The 19,474-nt window shown below is 43.8% G+C and overlaps 2 protein-coding genes across 2 annotated transcripts; both read right to left on the bottom strand.

Annotated features, from left to right (window-relative positions):
• Positions 1-6,628: 6,628 nt before the first annotated feature.
• LOC103373880 (zinc finger protein 493-like) lies at positions 6,629-19,284 on the bottom strand. The gene is made up of 5 exons (XM_008303887.1): positions 19,216-19,284; positions 17,639-19,077; positions 10,655-10,937; positions 8,984-9,729; positions 6,629-7,848 (listed from the first exon to the last, which is right to left on the bottom strand). The coding sequence occupies exons 1-5, from the start codon at positions 19,277-19,279 to the stop codon at positions 7,582-7,584; spliced, it is 2,799 nt and encodes a 932-aa protein (XP_008302109.1). The 5' UTR covers positions 19,280-19,284; the 3' UTR covers positions 6,629-7,581.
• LOC103373879 (uncharacterized) lies at positions 11,287-15,894 on the bottom strand. The gene is made up of 5 exons (XM_008303885.1): positions 15,431-15,894; positions 13,794-13,892; positions 13,481-13,682; positions 12,728-12,798; positions 11,287-11,779 (listed from the first exon to the last, which is right to left on the bottom strand). Exons 1-5 carry the CDS (start codon positions 15,584-15,586, stop codon positions 11,564-11,566), a joined length of 744 nt encoding a protein of 247 aa, XP_008302107.1. The 5' UTR covers positions 15,587-15,894; the 3' UTR covers positions 11,287-11,563.
• Positions 19,285-19,474: the final 190 nt, after the last annotated feature.

The following is a 19,474-nucleotide window of genomic DNA, read 5'->3' on the forward strand; positions in this document are numbered from 1 at the left end:
TTATTAATGCCTTGATAATATTGTCCTAACCCTTTATACCAATAAAGCAAATTCAATTCAATATAACTGACATTGATAAACTAAACGTTGCACTGAGAACATCCTCTTGTTGTTATCGCGTCACATTAAAAGAACGTTCTCTACTCTGTCCTCTCAGCAACATCCCAAAAACATCCCTAGAACATTGCAGGAAAAAAATGTTCTACCTTTGTTGATATATCGCAATGTTGTGACGTCTTATTAAAGATGTTGTTTTGAGAAAGTTCTGTGATATAATCTGTGGTTCTGATAACATCCTCCAAACATCGTCTCAACCTTACAGTTTATCTCTTAAACTTGAAGGAACACTCTGCTCAAAAGGTTCTCCAACATCAAACTAAAGCGTTTCCTCCGTAACATTATCAGAACTCGCAGGCAACGCTGTGAGAACGTTCCCTGCCGGCTGGAGGCGGACGGCTCCTAATTCAATCCAATTTGCTTCATTGGCATTAAAGCCATGCGGACAAATTTGCAGAAGCTTCAATAAAAACAAGAAAATTCTATTACAGAGCAAACAAACACACACGTGCATCATTCAGAGAGGAAAACAACACAATGAATAATCAGAAAGAAAAACAGAAAGTCTTTGGATTAAATTATCTTAGATGAGAAGCCGTGAGGAGACGAGCTGCTTGTTGATGAAGCGCTGAGATGGTTGCTGCTTGTATGACACCATTTTTTATCAAGTATATGTTCTGTTTTATAGTTTGCTATATTCTTGTGTATCTATATTATTCTGTTTTGTATTATCAGAGGCTGAGAAAAGCCCTTCAGAGAGCTGATTCATCCTTCTGACTCTGAGTTCTCCAAACGTCAGAGCTTCACAGAAACAGGATGCTGGAGTCCCATTTTAGGGGCCAGTGCATGTGAGGAGGGAAGTGAATTCAACACAGCTCAGTTAATTAAGGACATCTGATAAAGAGAGGCCAGCCTCCTAAACACTCTCATCTACTTTCATTAACAGCTTCATGTGAATAATTTTCTGCCCTAATTGTTATCTAAATGTAAAGATCACATCTGTTAGAAACTTCCTCCCAGACCAAATACATGTTGCATATTTATACAGAGCATCTTATTTCCGACAGCGTCAGAACACAGCACGCTTCACCCTCCCTTCCCTCCCAGTTCTTAAAGACACAATTACTCCATTCATACCAAAAAAAACCCAAAAAGAAATGCAGCCGTGAGCGAATGTGTCTGTGTTAACGTTCCCAGAAGTTTGTTGAGACCTCCTACCGAGAAATCTGCCCCGGCCTAATCTTGGTTTGTTAGTTCAGGATTACAAATAATCCTATTAAAGACAATTGAACTAACACTTATTGACGATTTAAAGGACTAATTGAACAGCAGGTCTAATTGTTGAAAACGTTAACGATACGGTTGTGTAGCAGGAGACACGCTGACAAACTGAGCGAGCAAAGTGGCAACGAGGGAACATTTGGGTTCAGCTCTCCGTAACGGTAAGCGGCACATCTGCCTTATTTAAGTGTCCTGAAGCAAAACGTGGATCTCCTGGAGCTCCACAAGCTGAAGGTGCAGCTCTCATCTGGATTCAGATTGATTTATTTGAACATAAACATCCCAAAAAAGCAAATCTCCAAAACTATACTTAACAGAATGTCAAATTGCACAGGAGCCAAAGGAAAGAAATCATGTTACTGATGGTACGGAGGTGATCTGTGCAGCAAAACCCTCATCCAGCTTCTGCTTATCAAATACAGAAGCTTGAAAAACGTGCATTCTAGCATCAAAAAAAGCATTTTTCTGTCTCCCAATGATGCATTCGGTGGAGCTTTTATTTTTCTTTTAATGCTCAAACAAACCACATGCAACAGACACCAAGTAAACCGTGAACGTCACATCCCAGCAACCTGTACGTTTACCAACACAAGCATCCAAAACCCTCGACTCCAACACTCTGCAGAGCTTGTTTATCTCACCTGTCCGCTCGCCTCTCATCACGTGCAGGTGAAGACAGAGGAGAGCTCTATTCTGGTTCACCTCCACCGAAGCTGCTGATCCCAGCTTCTCTGTCCTGAACCCCACCGAACACGTCAACGCCTGCTCATTTGCTCGTGTTTGTTTCCCACAAAGACATTAAAACACACATCTAATTTTAGTAAACGAGCCTGAAGAAGAGCTGAAACCGAGGAGTTTGATGGAAATCCATGAAGTAAAGATGAAAATTTGTGCAAAAAAAAAAGGTTATATAGGATGTTATGAGCTCTTCTGCTCTGTAGGGAGAAGCTTTGGTGTAAATGTAACGTTACAATCACCAACAAAACCCAAAAACGTTCCTGCAAAGGTGCAAAATCATTACAGAACTGCACATTTATTGATTTGTGCAGAACAAAGCTGCAAATCTTGTGCTGTAGATGCATTAAACCTGTTCAGGACTTTCATGTTGCCATACGAGAAAGAATATGTGCAAAATAAAAAACCAATACCTGTCACCTAAACCAAATGATCCAAAAGACCCCCAAAATCCTGAATAGGGTTAAAGCTGGTTCACAGAAAGTCTTTCAAACTGTTCAAACTAATGCAAGAAATTCATGAAGGTTGTAATGTTTTTGTTTAAAGGTTCTGCTGTGTGCCTCATACAGAAAGGTGCGGTACTGCACGGTTTCACTGGACTGCATTAGTTCAACCATGATAACAATATTCGAACTAAATCAGAAACCCCAGTCTTACCTGGACTGATCTGGACCTGTTGGAACGAACCCAGGGCCTCATCCTGCCCTCTCGCTGCTACTTCCCGGTTACGAATAAGACCCTCAGAGACCCGAAGCCCTGCAGACGGAGGGGCTGACACTGGACCGAGCAGCTGAGCAGCACAGATTGGCTGTCATCAGAGAGGAGAGAGGAGAGGAGAGGAGAGGAGAGGGAGGCTTCAGCGGGAGAGCAGAGTGCTGCTGGAGCGGCAGGAGGATCGATGGTGGAAAGAACAACCAGAACAGCTGTCCATATTTCCATGGATTACAGAGGCTGTACTGAACACGGTGTTACAGAGCACCGCCGCATCATTAGCAGCGCTGCCCGGTCAGCTGTGCATAAACCAATTAGAGCAAAAAATACTGGCTGTGGAATTGTCAATATATCTAATGGGCTATGGAAAGGGAAGGGTGGTGGTGGTGGTGGTGGTGGTGGTGGGGGAGTCTCTTGTTCTCTGCATTTAGGGGTTATGCGGTGGTGTGTGCATATAAGAGCTAGTGATTTGTGCTGCTCTGTGCACGTCAGCAGGGATCGATCCAGCCAGTGAGTCATGCTGACCCAGAGGCCACCAGCACACAAACAAACGCATGTTGTTTTTTGTGTGTGAGTCACAACACCTTAACCCAAACCTTAAATTAAATCTAACCTCCCCCCAAAAAACGGGAAACGACCCTCAAGTGGCCTCCTGAAGACGTGCAGAGCAGCCATTAAAAAAGTTCCTCACACCGATAAAAGCTCAGAAACATGCACACGCTCACACAGGATCACGCAGAGTCTTAAGAGCATGCATTTCTGATTCTTAACTTGCTTTAAAGAAGAAAAAAAAGTTGAAAATCTGGACCAAAATTTCATCAAGACGATGTTTTTGACACCTTAAATGCAACGCTTCCTTTCAGATGTGAAGCTGCAAAAATCCCACTTTCAACCTGAGATTAAATATGTTTCAGAAACAGTGATGGATCTCGTTGCAAAACAACAAACAGCTCTCTGTTTGCTTGTCTGTTATACAAAAAAAATAATCTTAAATATGTTGCAAAAACAGAAATGAAGCTTGCCAAAAATCAAGAAGCTCATAGAGAATGCTTAACTCCTGCTTCAGGTGGAGATGTACCTGAAATTTAAACAAACTCAGGAAACCCTGAGCAGATATTTGCTTTTTTAAAGCACATTTAAGCAGATTTTTCTGACTTTTTAGACTCCAAAGTGCCTCCTTTTACTGTTTATGGTCAAACTGAGGGGATACTTCCGCCAAAATATTCTACAAATATCCCCATTTGAAGCTGTGTTTTATTAATCTGTGAGGAATCCTTTTTAAAGAAGGCTAAAATATCCAAATAAAAAAAAAAAGCTTCCCACTTTGAGGTTGTAAAAACGTTCAACGTGGCTTTAGCATGAATAAAAACACACACTCTCCTCTTCCTCTCTCTGGCAGGAGGCCAATAGTAACGAGTGTTGTCTTTGCCAATCCCCCACACTTCCTCCCACGATGCCCTGAAATGTAATCTGTGAGGGATTACAGCCAGCCTGACCTACTGTACAGATCAGCCAGACAGTCAGTGCTGCAGGCAGCCAGTCCAACCAGCTGCTAAATGTGCACGCTGACGTCATCTGGAGGGATTTAAACGGGAGCACACACCAAACAAATAATAATAAAAAAAACAGAACACACCCGTCAGGAAAGAGGTGTGAAGCTAAATTACCAGCTTCCAGTAGTGAGCAGCTGAAGGTTTTAGTCTGAAATGAAAGCCGCTCCGTCCCCCCATGAGGGCCGATCAGGTCAGTTTGTGGTCTTTGGTTACAACTAAAACGATGAGTTTGGGATGGAAATGAAAAAGTGCACTTCAGGAACTTTAAGAAGGAAATAAACAGAATAAAAGCCTCTTTACACGTCATTAAGAAAAACTAAAGAGGGTCCCACTAAAAACAACTCAAACAAACATGATGACAAAATGAACTCTTTGTCCAGCGTCACAGTCTTGAGGTGAAAGTTTCCTCCGGCAGCAGCAGAAGCTGGATCTGAGCTCTGGGGTTAGTTCATGGTGCCATCTGTTGGTGAAGACGGCCGTTTGTCTCAGACAGGAAGAGTCCAGCAGGGCTCAGCTTGGAACAAGTTTTATTTATCGTCTGAGTAAAGTCGTCTGATATCGAGGATCATTTCTGCACGCTGTATGTTTTTAAAACCTTTTGCACATTTTATAAACTTTATATTTTCACAAAGATGGGAGTCAGACGGAGGTCACGCTCACTCAGTCTTGTTCTCCTTCTTTTCTTTCTTTGTCCTCCAACGAGGAGCTCCTGCAGCTCTTCGTTCTCTTTTCCAGGGTTTTCTTGCCCTCTGCCATGTCCTCGCTCTTGTCTTGCAGGTCTTTTATCTTCTCCTGCGTTACTTTCTTCTCCTTCTCCATTTCCACCTCTTGTTCTTGGACGTCTTTATTCTTTATCTCCAGTTCAGCGTTCTCCTCCTGCAGGTTGTTATTCTTGGCCTCCAACTCTTTTTTTTTTTTTGCTTCACCTTAAGTTTCTGATTGTCCTCCTCCATCGTTATCTTTACATCTTGATGCTCTTCATTCTTTATTTCTGGAACCTTTTTCTCCTCCTCCCTGAGATCTTGGTTCTTTCTTCTTTGTTGTCATCCTGCAGTGTCTTCATCTCTTTATTTGATTGCAGTCACTTTGATCACCTTGTTTTACTCCATGTTTTTCATCTCTTTCCCCAGTTTTTTGTTCTTATCTTCTGGAGGTCGTGATTTTCTTTCTTTATTCTCCATCCATTACGTTCGTTCTTTCCTGCAGTGTTTTAGTCTCCTCCTACAGTTTTGTCATCTCAGCCTCCATCGCCTGCTTGTGATCTTCCTCTTCTGGAGGTTTCCATCTTCTTCGCCCATCATGACAGAGTTGTGGTTGGATGTTCTCTGCCTGTCGACCTCTTGCAGGTCTTCCAGCTGCTTCTTCCTGATCTGTAGAAGATCTTCCAGCTCTGTGACTTTTGTGCCGACTTTGCCGGCCACCTGCGATCTCTATCTCCACTCATTTAAATGTACACACAACTGAGCTGTGTTCTCAGTTAAGTTTTGACATATTTTCTGCAGAATTACGTTTGTATTGAATCACAAATATGTTTTTTAATAATCGTATCTTTAATAATCTACTCGAGCCTCCGTGAGTTGTGCAGGAGCAAAACTCATAGCGGTCCCACCCTGCAACCCAGAGGATCTAAGTCCATGCACGGACAGTCCTGAGCCTGTTTTTGCAGTAGAAGGAGGACCTGTGCAACATGAGGCTGGTGGTTTTAATGTTTTGGCTGACTTGCTCATGCCGACACTTCCTGCCTCAGACTTTCCAAAAGCGACCCCGTGAACAGATTGAAACTAATTTTCAGGGACAGCGGAGTCTTAAAAAGAAGAAATTCTCCAGATGACGCCAGCATTTGATCCCGTTTCATCCTCCGACTTGGAACGGGTTCATTTCAGAGTTCGTACGGATGTAACGTCGAGCTGTAAAACCACAAACAATATGAAATTGCTCTAAATTTCCATAACTTAGGCAGATCCTAAACGCATCTGCAGTGGGGAGGACGGAGATGACGTATGCGAGGCCAAACAAGAGGATACAGCTCTCCTGTTCTACGGTGTCGATGCAGAGCCAGAAAGGTTTTCCACTTTACTTCTGACTGCAGCGTTTAACTCATTCAGGGCTGCAAAACTTCTGAAATATCACAAACAGCTTCTGCGATGACACCAACATCGCCTCGTTAGATTTCAAAGAGGAAACGTCACAATTACCATGTGTACATTAGATTGTTTTGCAGTGTAATAATGGAAAATAAATAAGCTTGATGCTCTTTTTGGCTGCTTCCAATCCATTATGAAGGTCAAATATAAGAAACAGCACATATGTTTTAATGTTTATCAATTTGACTCGCAGTCATAAAGCTGAGATAACAGATAAACTCTCAGTAAGAGAACAGATAAATAAAATAAGTTGTAAATCTGCAAACAGAGGAGCTCAGCAGCGTTTCGTTTACGTCTGTATTTGTCACCTGCAAAAGACAGTAAAACACTCTTCAAGTCGGTTACAACATTATAAATATCAGTCACGGCGTTTAAAATCCTAGAAAGAGCTACGTACAACAACAGTTTTAGATATTACGGTTTAGATGAGGGATGTAATTTAACAGCTGCCCACAGAACACTGCTGATAAAACCGTTGATGCCACCTCCGACAGCTAGAGTCACGCTGGCCTGCGAACTCTGAAATCTGTTTTTTTAGCCACACTGAACAGTCATTTCACAAAGAAAGTTCACACGTATGACGTCTACAGTCTGGCACAGGAATGAGTAAGTGTTCAGTCGGTTATATTTAAAGGGACAGAAGAGTCAGTCGTTCAGTTCAGTCTCACTCTGATGATGAAAACGTTAAAAAAAACTGATCGGAATCAAAAATCTCCTCCGAGTTTACCACCTGAACACAGTCATATGGTGTTTTTTTTTTTTTAAATGCTGGAAGAAACATCATGAGCAATAATAATAATAATAATTAAAAAAAGGCAGTTAACGGCACGGTCGAGCTTTTCTACCTCGAAACTGCAGGTGAACCCAAAAACACAAACCTCCTGGTAACTTGCAGGGCGGAGCTTCCGGTGTCCAGACTTTTGTGACGTCTGTAGAAAAACTGTGTCGACAAACATATTTAGACAAAGAACTAGAAGTCTCTTTGTACAAACGGTGATGCTGTGATGCTGTCCCAACTTCACAACGACCACTTTCACTGCAAACTCACTCATTTAGTCCTCATCGGAGAAGTTTTATCTGCTCTGCCTCCAGCGCAGGCTTCAGACGTAGAAACACTTGTGGTCCTTCAGGTTCCTCAGGTAGGAGAAGCTCTTGCCGCACTTGTCGCACATGAACTGCTTCTCCCCGGTGTGTATCTGCTGGTGGGCCTTCAGGCTGTTGCCCTGGTTGAAGCTGCGTCCGCACGTGTCGCAGCTGAACGGCTTCTCGCCCGTGTGGATCCGCTGGTGTCGGTTCAGGTTGCCCGTGTTGCTGAAGCATTTCCCGCACGTGTCGCAGCTGAACGGCTTCTCTCCCGTGTGCACCACCTTCGGAGGAAAGAACAGATGTCAGCTTGGATGTTTTCACAGAGGGTTCTTCCACATAGTCGAGTAAAAAATCCTGCTAAAGAAGATGTGGTTGTCGTCTAAAGCCCCTTTCAGACATGCACCGGCAGCTGAACTGTCACATGGGGGAAGGACTTTTTCCATATTTCAGCACCAGTATTCCTCCAAAAACATCACAGAGAGCGTTTAATACACATTTTTTTCAGCGCTCTGCTCTAAAATTTCAAATCTATTAGGCAACAAAATCAAATGTTGAAGAAAATATGACTTGACTGCGATAAAAACCGACACTCAGGAGATGAAGTTTGTTGCTTCCAGCTGCTCAGGATTATTTTAGCTGAGTTTATTAACTACCTGCAGCCTCACACAGCAGCAGGATCCATATGTGTGAATGAGAGACTGGTGCACATTCTGGTAACTGGAGCAACACCGCCGGTAAATTAATTAAATTCTTATAGTCATTAATTAGATAAGATCAGGATGTGACAACAAGTCGCAGCTGAATGGTTTCTCTCCCTCCCCTAAACTCCCTCATGGCAGTTTAGTTTGTTGCTTCCAGCTGTTTCGGACGATTTCCTCTGAGTTTATTACAGACCTGGAGCATCAGACCGCCGCAGCATCCACATGAGCTTCTCCACACAGAGAGAGAGAGCTGCATATGTTTAAACACAGTGATTTCATTAGTTTATTTTAATTATAAATTAAAAGAATCTTGAACTTCCAGCTCCACTATTTAGGAAATCAGAGATCAACTCGGCTGTTTGTTGTGTGGACAGTTTGATGAGACGTTTAATCTCGTGAATAAAAAAACATGGCGTCTGTACCTCGGCTCTGTCCTGCAGGAAGCCACGAGAAACATTACAGGAGACTAGTGACAGAATGATGCATGTTTTACCTTTTTTAGTCTGTTTAGAAACTCAGCTTCTGTTAACAGAAGCCTTAGAGGATCAGAATAGTGAGTTTCTTTTCCTTTTTCACACCAACCTGAAGTCTTGTTACCACACAGAGCACCAAGCAGCACAAGTGTGACATCATGCACTAAGGTGTGAGTCTGACAACAGTTTGGGGATTTTTGTTGTGGTAAATGAATGCAGACCGATCATGAATGCAAACCTACCTGATGTGACTTAAGGCTGCTGTGCTGGGTAAACATGCGACCGCAGATGTCGCAGGAGAACGGCCGCTCGCCGCTGTGCGTCTTCAGGTGGATCTTCAGGTAGCTGGACGACTTGAAGCTCTTCCCGCAGATGCCGCAGCTGTGCGGTCGGTCCACCGTGTGGTGCTGCTGGTGCGACCGCAGCTCGGTGATGGAGTTGAGCCGCCGGCTGCAGAGCACGCACGTGCACGGGATCGTGGCCGCGTGCGTCTGGATGTGTTTGCGCAGCGAGTCCACGCAGGCCACCGTGGCGCCGCACGCCACGCAGGCCAGAGACTTGTCGTCCAGGTGGGACGTCTTCTGGTGCATCTTCAGGGCGCTCTTCTGGATGAAGCACTTGCCGCAGGTCTCGCAGCTGAAGGGCCGCTCGCCGGTGTGGATCCGCTGGTGGCCTTTGAGAGTGTCGGCCTGGTTGAAGCTTTTGCCGCACGTCTCGCACCTGAACGGCTTCTCGCCCGTGTGGATGCGCAGGTGGCGCTGCAGGTTGCCTTGGATGGTGAAGCTTTTGTTGCAGTACTGGCAGTTGTAGGCCCGCTCGCCGGTGTGGACCATCTGGTGCATCTTCAGGCCGTGCGCTCGGTAGAAGCTCTTGCCGCACTGCTCGCAGCGAAACGGCCGCACGTCGGCATGGAGACGCTGGTGGTTCCTCAGCAGCTGCTTCAGGGTGAAGCCTTTCCCACACACGTCACAGGTGTGGGGTCTCTCACCTGGACGGGACAAAGAGGACGTCTCAGGTAGAATAAAGCAAACTCCAACCATCCAAAGTTATTTGAATCTTAAAGCTCCGTCTACAAACCATTTGTTTTGGTGAGAATTATGGGGCAATCATGCAGCTCTCACAGCATCTTCTAAGCAACTGTTTTAGTTTTAAGACACTTAAAACGGTTGACTTTCTTTGCTGCTATTAATTTAAAATTCAAGGTGCAGCGGGCAACTAGTTCAAGTTTTGGTGAACGCTCACTGTACACACTGCATCCTCCACCACACAGCGTACAGACGAACACGTTACAGGTGGAAGTTAGATCTTGTCTAGCTTTAATTAATCATTTAAATCATTTTCATTATCAGTTAGATCTTCTCAGTTAGTTGATAAATCATCTGGTCTGAAAATGTTCATCTAGCAAAGTCCAGTTTAGTTTTAAAAACAAAAAAATATTCAGTTATTTATCACAAAGACTGAGAAAATGTTCACATATTTCAGGCCACAATCAGTGAATGTTGTGTGTTTGCTTAAAAAGTTAATAAAAATGATGCACGGACTAATAATCAGAATTGCTGCGACTAATTCTGTCGATCAACTCATCAGTTTTTGATGTTTCCAAACACAACAACAACAACAACAACAACAACAACAACAACAACAAATCTAATTAAATAACACAGTTTTAAATGTTTAAACACACGGTGTGAGGTTATTCACTTGGATGTGAATCTTTAAATATTTTTTGTGGTAAACATGTCGACCAGGAATCAGTTTTTACGCAAACGTTTCCCAAAACGTTCGTCAAAGCACCTTTACAGGTGATAAGCGTTGTGGAGTCCTTCAGCTCCCGTATCAGTAACACATTAAATAACACTTTTCTTAATGTTGTGTTGTTATGTGTCGTCCTGAGGATAAAGATGGCCGCCCACCTGTGTGAAGCAACATGTGAGCGTTGAGGCTTCTCTGGAAGGAAAAGCCTCGACCGCACTGGGAGCAGCTGAAGGGTTTCTCTGCGTTGGCCTCGTGGACGGCCTGGTGCGCTTTGAGCTGCAGCAGCTTGCTGAAGGTCTTCCTGCAGTATTTGCAGCTCAGCGGCTCCCTCTGACCCTGACCGTCCTTCTTCGCTCGGACTCGGTGGGACTTGAGCTTTACGACGCGTTTGGACCTGGTGGCGTAGCCCGGGTCGCCGTCGTCCGGATCCTCCAGCTCCAACTAACAGAAACATACGTAGAATTGTGCATTTATTCCTGGTTTTGAGCCTCAGTGGGTTCACAATCATCCCATGACTTACTGACAAGAAGGTGGAAATCATTATTTACAGAAGTAGCTCATCACATAAGGACGTTTTGGGTTTTAAATCCTGCGATCATTTCTTTGCTTTCTTGTTGTTTCCTGTTCCACGTGTAGCCATAACAGTCCGTCTATCGTTTTCATTCTCCGTCTGTCTCGTCATCTCTTCCCATTAACTTTTCCAGTCGTGACAACAAACTCCAGCGTCTCTTTCCTTCTGACGTGTCCAAAAAATGTCGCTTGCTGTTCCCTAGTTTTGTTCATCAGTGTATAAGTAGTGTTTAGTAATTTTAAAACACCTTCATTGCTCATTCTGTCCATATGAGACATACTGTACGTAGCATGCGTCTGTAAAACCACATGTTGTTTGACGTTTTATTATTTATGTTCCACGATTCACATCAGAGCTGGTAGAATGAAACAGCTGAGAGCTCTCATACGGATGCTAGTTGCTATTTCCCTATTTGTCAGTATATTTCTTATTTCCATAAACGCTGTTCCTGCCGTTGCTGCTCTACGTCTGAACTGATGCTTCAGTATTTCTTGGTCTAATTTAACAAAAAAATAAACTGCAAATTGACCTGAAATATGAAAACATTGAGCCTGATCAGTGACAAAGAGGTGCCGGTGAATCCCACCTGGTAGTCTGGGTCGTCGTCGTCGTCCTGGCCGGGCTCGTCTCTGTACGGACCAGAATCAGAAGACGCCTGGTCGGCTAGACCCTCCAGTCCTTCCTCCTTTATTATAACTGGCTGGATGCTGTCCTGAGAGCAGAGAGACAATAAGGACACGTGGACAGATTTACATCTACACGAGGTGAGCTGGGGAGCTAAAGGAACACTTTTAGTCTCGGTAAATCCTGATGTTGGAGCGTTCAGCGACACTCTTCCCTCAGGTTTTAAGCACAAGAGCAAACCCTGAGTCCTCTAGAGTCCGAGTGAACGTTTCCATCTTTAGTTACCACACTGCGATGGAATACATAGACGCTGATCTGCTGCACATGTTGGGAGATTTTTTGCCCTCATCCAATCCGAGTAATTGAACATTGAGAGTACACGCTTCCAAGTACATAAAAGTTATTAAAATCATTCCAGTGTATGTGATTGACGGCTAAATAGCTCAGCAGTGCATTGTGAAATAAACTGCATCCTATTAAGGTGTTTAGGAACCAAAACAAACATCTCCTGACATAAAGTCTGTTCCACAAAGAGCTACAACATCACGACACCAGCAATAAACAAGGTTTTTGCACAATAAACGTCCACCATCGCAGACAGCAATGATATTTGGAAAGTTCTTGATTTTCCATCGCTCAGGATTTGCTCTGTGTGTCACCTCCACCTCAACTGTCGCTAACTGCTCCAGAGGAGACGCCCATCATTCGTAGAGGCTCTTATGAGGCCATCTCGCTGCTGGACGGTCTCAGCCTGTGACTTGCAGCCATTTCTATTGTCCTTCGTGTCCTTAAAGGTGTTTACAACGTGTCTCCAAAGAAACTTGTATTTCCAGTAAATGTGTTGCAGATCAGCTGCAGTACCTGGTTGCTCCACCAGCTGGCGACGGGGCGCCATGACAGAGGCTCCTCTGATGTTTAATGCCCCCAACATTTTAGGTCTAAAGCTGATTGTGTTTCTTAAGAAATCCATCCAACTTGAAGTGAATAAGTCATAAATAAAAGTGTTAAAAGGAGAAAAGAAAAGTCAGGATTTTACCTCATAAGTTCGGCCTTTCCACAGATGAATTATAGGCGACCTCTTGACTCCACCGTCACCACCGGACACGACTGCAAAACAAACAAACGTGTTTCATCCGTCTCTGGAAATAAAATGTAAAAACTCAAAGACATGAAAGATTCTCTGACAAAGACGCTCTGATGATCAGTTTCATTTTCAAATTTCATCTACAATATTTCATTTCCTATGTGAAGGCACTTTACTGCCTCAGAATCTGTGTTACTTCACATTTTTCTGTTTTACACTAATTTTAGCTCATTTATTTTTCATCTTCAGGCGTGGACCTTATCGTTTCAGCGTTGGGTAAAAAGGGATTTAAATTGAAGAAGTTGCTTTCTGTCCTTATTTAGCGTTTTATTAAATATATCTCACACATCCTGTCATTAAAAAAAACACTAAACGGCAAGAAAAGCCTCATGTGATGACATAAAGAAACTCTTATCTTTATTGTATTCTGATATAAATTGTTAGAATCTATGGAGCGTTTCATTAAAGTTAAATGTGACACTACAACCAGCAGCTAGTTAGCTTAGCTTAGCTTAGCTTAGCATGAAGACTGGAGGTGGAAAACAGCTGAAAATGTGATGTTTGAGCTTCAACAAGCACAAAATAAAGATGTTTTCTTCTTCATTCATACAGCTCTTTCTGTAGCTCCTGTTAAAGGTGTCGATGCAGTTTGTAATCAGGAATAATGTCACTCTGAAGCTACCAGCTGGAGGACGAGCTGCTCACCTCTGCGGCTCTTCCTTCCCGACCGCTGGCTGCCCTCCACGGCGTCTCCTTCCCTCCTGGCCTCCTTCTCCCTGCCGCCTCCCTCCGTCAGCTCCTCGGCCTCCTTCCGGCCTCCGCTGCCGTCCAGCACCAGCTTCAGCTCCGACTCGGCCTCCTCCAGCCTCCTCCTCAGGTCCTTCATCTCAGCTACGCCCTGCGTCACCTGCAGAAAGAAAAACAGTTTCTAATGAAAATCACCTGTTTTTATTTATTTTTCTCCCCTAAACATGACTGCAACAGTAAATAAACACTCAGAAGCAGGAAAACCAGGCACCTCCAGCTGCAGCATCGAGGAATATTCGTGGCAAAGTTGGCAGATCTGCTCCACGGCCTCCTGAGCCAGAGACGTCATGAAGACGCTGAACTGGATCACCTGAAGGAGAAGCACACAGCGGGTCAGGAGGAACCAGCTGTTAACGCAGAATAAACTTATTTAAGGCTGAAACACATTTAGACAAAACCAGCAAGAGGAGCAGAGATGAGGAATTTTTATAAGACAATTTAAAAAAAAAAGAAAAATCTGTTCCTAATTATGACTAATAAAGCTCTAGTATTCGTATTTATTATTTTATCTCACATGATGTCAAAGGTCACAGAGAAGCAAAACCTTAAATAATCTATAATTTCTTTGTGAATTTGAGAAATTAAAACAAATTCTGTGCAGGTTTAAGCTGAACAAATGACTCAGGCAGCTCACTTTTCTGCTTCATGTTTAAAAAAAAGAAATATTTGCAGTGTTTGTTCTGTTTTGTTGGTTTCAGTTTGAAAACAAGTTACTACACATAGAAAAAAACAACAACAAGAGGTGAAACGGTGAATAATAAAAATAATATCACAGCAGAAATAAAAGTCCAATACTCAGTACTGAGGTTACAGTCAGACATCATCACTGTTGTTGGCCAGTGTTCAGGTTTTTATCAGTGATGCACGGATGTGGAAAAGCTTCTTTTTAATGTGGTGGCTGCTGCAGGGAGACGTTATTTCACCACTTTATGTGCCGTTAGGTGCCTTCAGTTGTTTAAGAGCTTCATCATTTATGGAGCTGAGTTCTGTTCAGTTCAGCAAACTCTGTTTTTTTGTGGCATCAATCTGCTATTTTTAAAAGTAAGAAACCTTTAAAGTCATTTATGAAGCAGAAACTCTCTTTTCAGGCTTCTGAAGTGAGAGAAGAAGCAGCTTTACTGGTGAAATGTCTGATTATTTCATATTCAGCAGGTTGCTGGACGTCAAATAGTCTTTTTTTTTTTTTGACGAATTAAAAAATACACAAGAAGGACTCACAATCAATAAAATAAGCTCTTAAAAAAAAAAAAAAAAAGTTTTAGCTGACAAACAATCTGTAGAAGTTGAAAAAATTATTTATGTTTTGTTTTTAAAAATTATTTCTAAAACTTTTCAGGTAATTAATAAAATATTAAGATAAAGATCCAGAAGAGACCTGATCTCACTGTCTTTATGATTATAATAATAAATATAGTGAATATTATGGTGTGGATCCAGAGGAGACCTGATCTCACTGTCTTTATGACTATAATAATGAATATTATGGTATGGATCCAGAGGAGACCTGTGGCGGAGGCTCCTGTAGACCTACAGCAGATAGATAGGCCCGGGCCTGCTGTCCAACTCAAAATGGCGCCCAAACATGGATTCTTGTGAGCTGTCGTTTCACCTTCATCACTGAGACTCACACATTTACACGTTTCCGAACCCGAATATTCAATGAAACCAGCCGAACCGGCCCAGACAGCGCGGGTCGGTGGCGGCTAGCCGCAGCATCCAGCTAGCTCTTCTATTTCTATGATCAGCTGGTCGCCCGTCGCGGAGGAAGCGGCGGAGCAGCGAGAACCGGGACCAGAACCGGCACCGACGCCGGCTGGGCTGCCGGTAAACGGGCACCGGTGGACGTACCTTCTCCTCCGAGGAGCCGTGCGTGTTTTCCGGCGCACATGTGGACACTTGTGGACGAGTTGGACCGCAGCCGCCCAGAACTTTGCTCATTTCCGACACGGTGGCGTTGACCATGATCTCCAGGATGGAGCAGACCTGCGCCTCCAGCTCCGACATGACGGCGGCTCCGGGCGGCTCTCTTCTGCGGTTCAACAGCGATGAAATAAAAACTAAACCGCTGCTTTATCGCGGCTCTGTTGTCGCTACGGTGGAAAAACACAACACGGATCCATCTTCTTCTTCCTGGTTCATGCTCTTCAAAATAAAAGCACGCATTCTTCCTCGCTGCTCAGGGTTTAACAGATGTGGGCTGAGCTGCACTCAAGTAAAGATTCTGGACTTTATTATAATAAATAGTCCTGTGTGGTAGCAGCAGGGTGGTAGTTATGGCATTTTTATTCCTTAAGCTCTTTGTGTTGTATTTCTGTTTGTATGAAAAGTGCCATATAAATAAAGTCTGATTGATTGATGGTGTCTGCGTCCAATTTTCCTCCAAAACTGGACGAAAACTAATGTCTGCTGCAGGTGTGACATTATATAACACCTGCTCTTTAGGGTTTCACACATTTCTGTCAGAAATTTTGTAAGAACAGCGATAAGAGCGCAAAAAAAAATGTGCTGAAGACGTCTGTATTACTGTGGTTTAATTACTTATCTGTGTTCCTTATAAAACAAAAAGGTATATATATATATAATCTAAAAACATCCTCCAATTTGTGTTATAAAGTCTAAAGTTCATAGACAAACCTGATCCAGTCTGAGAGGTGGATTATAGAAACATTAAAAAAAATATTAGTTCCTCTTTTATGTTTTTGATATATTTATGTTTAGATTTTATCATTATTGTGACTCAGATATTATATAAAACTGAAGTAGCAGTATGCATTATATTTGAGGGGATTTCTTTTGTGTGTTTGCAGGAGAAAAAGAAGCAACAATGATTTATTATCTGAATCATTATTCTGAAGTATAGTGGCATATTACTTACATATATGCCGTATGAATATTTTTGACAGATTGTCTTATTAAAGAAATGCTAAAATGCCATCAGTGTCTCCTGTAAAGATTCCACAAATATACTAATAACATCTGTTTTGTTGTATATTTCCACCGGAAGCACCGTCGTGGTATCGTGTCCGACTTGACGGTGTTGACATTTAGTTTAATTTAACTCAAAACTGAGGAACACTAAAGTTTTATTGTTATGCTAACCGCTGCCATCAATATCTACATTAATAGTGTGATTATTAGAAATAAAAACACAACAGAAGAGCGATTCAAGTATTTTTCTCGAAGAGCATCATGTAAACTCGTGGATATTTGCTGCCCTCTAACGGCCACAGTGAGGAACTACAGCAATTCGCAGCGTAAAGTTAGACATGAACACACAGAGGCATTTCCGGTCAGCACTTTCAACATAAAAATACCTGAAACGGTAGTTTGAAATAAAGAGAAAATATTAAAATGTTGTGTTAGTATTCTTCTAAACATTAGTAAAAGTTTCTATTGTCGGGTTTTTAGCTTTATATTTAAATTAGCCTGGTATATTTCTCTACTGCTCAGTACTCTGGGTCAATGTCTGTAGTTTTATTTGGTCTATATTACTACCTCATAGTCTGAAACTTGCCTAAACCGCTGAAGAGAACTCCATCCATCCATCAATCTATCTTCTATACGCTGCTTTATCCTCTGTAGGTAGTTATTAGTTTTATTCTTCAGAGATATCAATCAGGGTTCTTGTAGTGCTGCTGGTTCTTTTGTCTCTACTAACACACACAATATAAAGAATATCAACTGGACCATCACAAGTAAAGATAAATAAACTGAAGCGTTGACGGATTCTGATCAGACTGCTGATAAACTAAAGTTATAATCTGGAGTAAACGATGTCAGTTCAGAGGATTACGGTTTTAAACTCAACATATCGAGTGCTGAACAAAAAGATCCATGAGTGATGTGATTCAACACGTCGTTTATTTAAACCGGGTGTTGAACACTCCAACGCGCACAATTAAACATTTCAGTGGCACCGTGTTGCTAAGACACTAAAAACAACTTTATCTGCGACAAGATTGTGTGAATTATCCGTGGAGTTTGAACTTTTGACCGGCGACCGAAGCTAACGTAGTTTTGGTTCGCTTCTGTTTTGGTGAATACGTTCTTTCAGGATGTTGTGAGTGTGTTTGCTAATACTTTCTGGTACTTCCCACTACAGTTGTGTCTTTTGAGCAGCCTTGAGTCTGAAAACCCGAGTCCACAGCTGCTACAGGAGTACGGTCTCTCCCCCGTGTGGACCTGCATGTGAAACTTGACGTGTCCGAGCTGCCTGAACCTCACGCCGCACACCTCGCACTCGTAGGGCTTCTCTCCCGTGTGGATCCGGAGGTGTCTCTGGTAGTTTGTGTAGATCCTGAAGGCTTTGCCGCACTGCTCGCACTTATGCGGTTTCTCTCCAGAGTGCTGCAGCTTGTGGGACTTCAGGGCCTGGAGGATGATGAAGCGCTTCCCGCACACGTCGCAACCGAACGGCCTTTCCCCCGAGTGGATCCGCAGGTGGTAATCGTAGGTGGCTTTGTAGAAGAAAGACTTGCCGCACGTGTCGCAGCTGTGTCGCACGCTCCCCGTGTGGATCAGCTCGTGCCTCTTCAGCGAGCTCGCGGTGTCGAAGCCCTTGTGGCAGGTCCTGCAGCTGAACGGCGTCACGTTGACCGTCGTTCTGTCCCGTCGGTAGATGACTCTGCGGTTGCCTCGCTCTCGGGTTCGCCTCCTCGCGACCTGCCCGTGTCGCTCATCGTGGGTGACCTTCTGGTGTTTCTTCAGCTGGCAGTTGTACAGAAAAGTCTTCCCGCACAGGTCACACATGAACGCCTTCGACGCTCCGTGAAGAAGCATGTGCGCCTTCAGCTTGTTGTCCTGGATGAAACTCTTCCCGCACACTTTGCACTTGAACGGTTTCTCCCCGGTGTGGATGCGAATGTGTCTCTTCAGGTTGTGCTGCAGGGTGAAACCCGCCCCGCACGTCTCGCACGTGAACATCTTCCCTCTGTGGACCGACTGGTGCGTCCTGAGCGATCGCCTCTTCACGAAGGCCTTGCCACAAACCGTGCATTTGTACGGATGCTCGCCCGTGTGGACGCTTCGATGGCACTGCAGCGTGAAGGCGTACCTGAAGCCCTCGCCGCACTCGGAGCACTTGTGCGGCTTCTCCACCGCGTGCACCACCTGGTGAGCCTGCAGGTTGTGTTTGGTTTTGAAGCCTTTCCCGCAGGACGAGCAGACGAACGGTCGCGTGTCCGTGTGAACCAGCTGGTGGGTCTTCAGGTGCATCCTGGTTTTGAAGGTCTTCTCGCAGAGCTGGCAGCCGAAGGCGGCGTGCTTCTTCTCCTCGTGTCGCAGCAGGTGGTACTCCAACGTCGCCGTGTTCCTGAATCTTCTGGGGCACTGCTCGCAGGCGAACGGCCGCTGCTCCTTGTGCGTGTTCATGTGCTTCATCAGGTGGAACTGCCGGTTGAAGCTCTTGCTGCAGACGTCGCATACGAACAGCTTCCCTTTCTTCTTGACCGCTGCTTCCTGTGTGGCTTCAGCTGCGTTGGTTGTGACGCAATCCTCTGCAGGAGTGGAAAAGAGAAAAATTAGCACTTGAAATTACACTTAGAGCCGAATTAATAAACAGGAAACACTGTTTAAAGTCCTTATTCCTGTGTTTAAATGTAAACTATTTCCATATGAACAGTTTAAAATCCCACCTTGTCCAGTGGATGCTGATGAAGTCACCTCCTTCGCCGCCTCTCCACCTTCAGTACGAGACATTACTGACAAACAAAGACACGTCATTTACACCGGAATCTGAAGAAAAGCTGTAAATTTTCTGCCCGAGTTTCAATTTTCCTTCAAAACTGGACGAAAATAATGTCGGTGTGAAGTTACATAACACCTGCTCTGCACAGGTTCACACATTTCTGTCAGAAATCTTTTATAAGAACAGTGATGAGAGCGAATAAATGT

Source organism: Stegastes partitus, unplaced genomic scaffold, assembly GCF_000690725.1.
Source record: "Stegastes partitus isolate 25-593 unplaced genomic scaffold, Stegastes_partitus-1.0.2 Scaffold2090, whole genome shotgun sequence".
NCBI classification, from domain to species: domain Eukaryota; kingdom Metazoa; phylum Chordata; class Actinopteri; family Pomacentridae; genus Stegastes; species Stegastes partitus.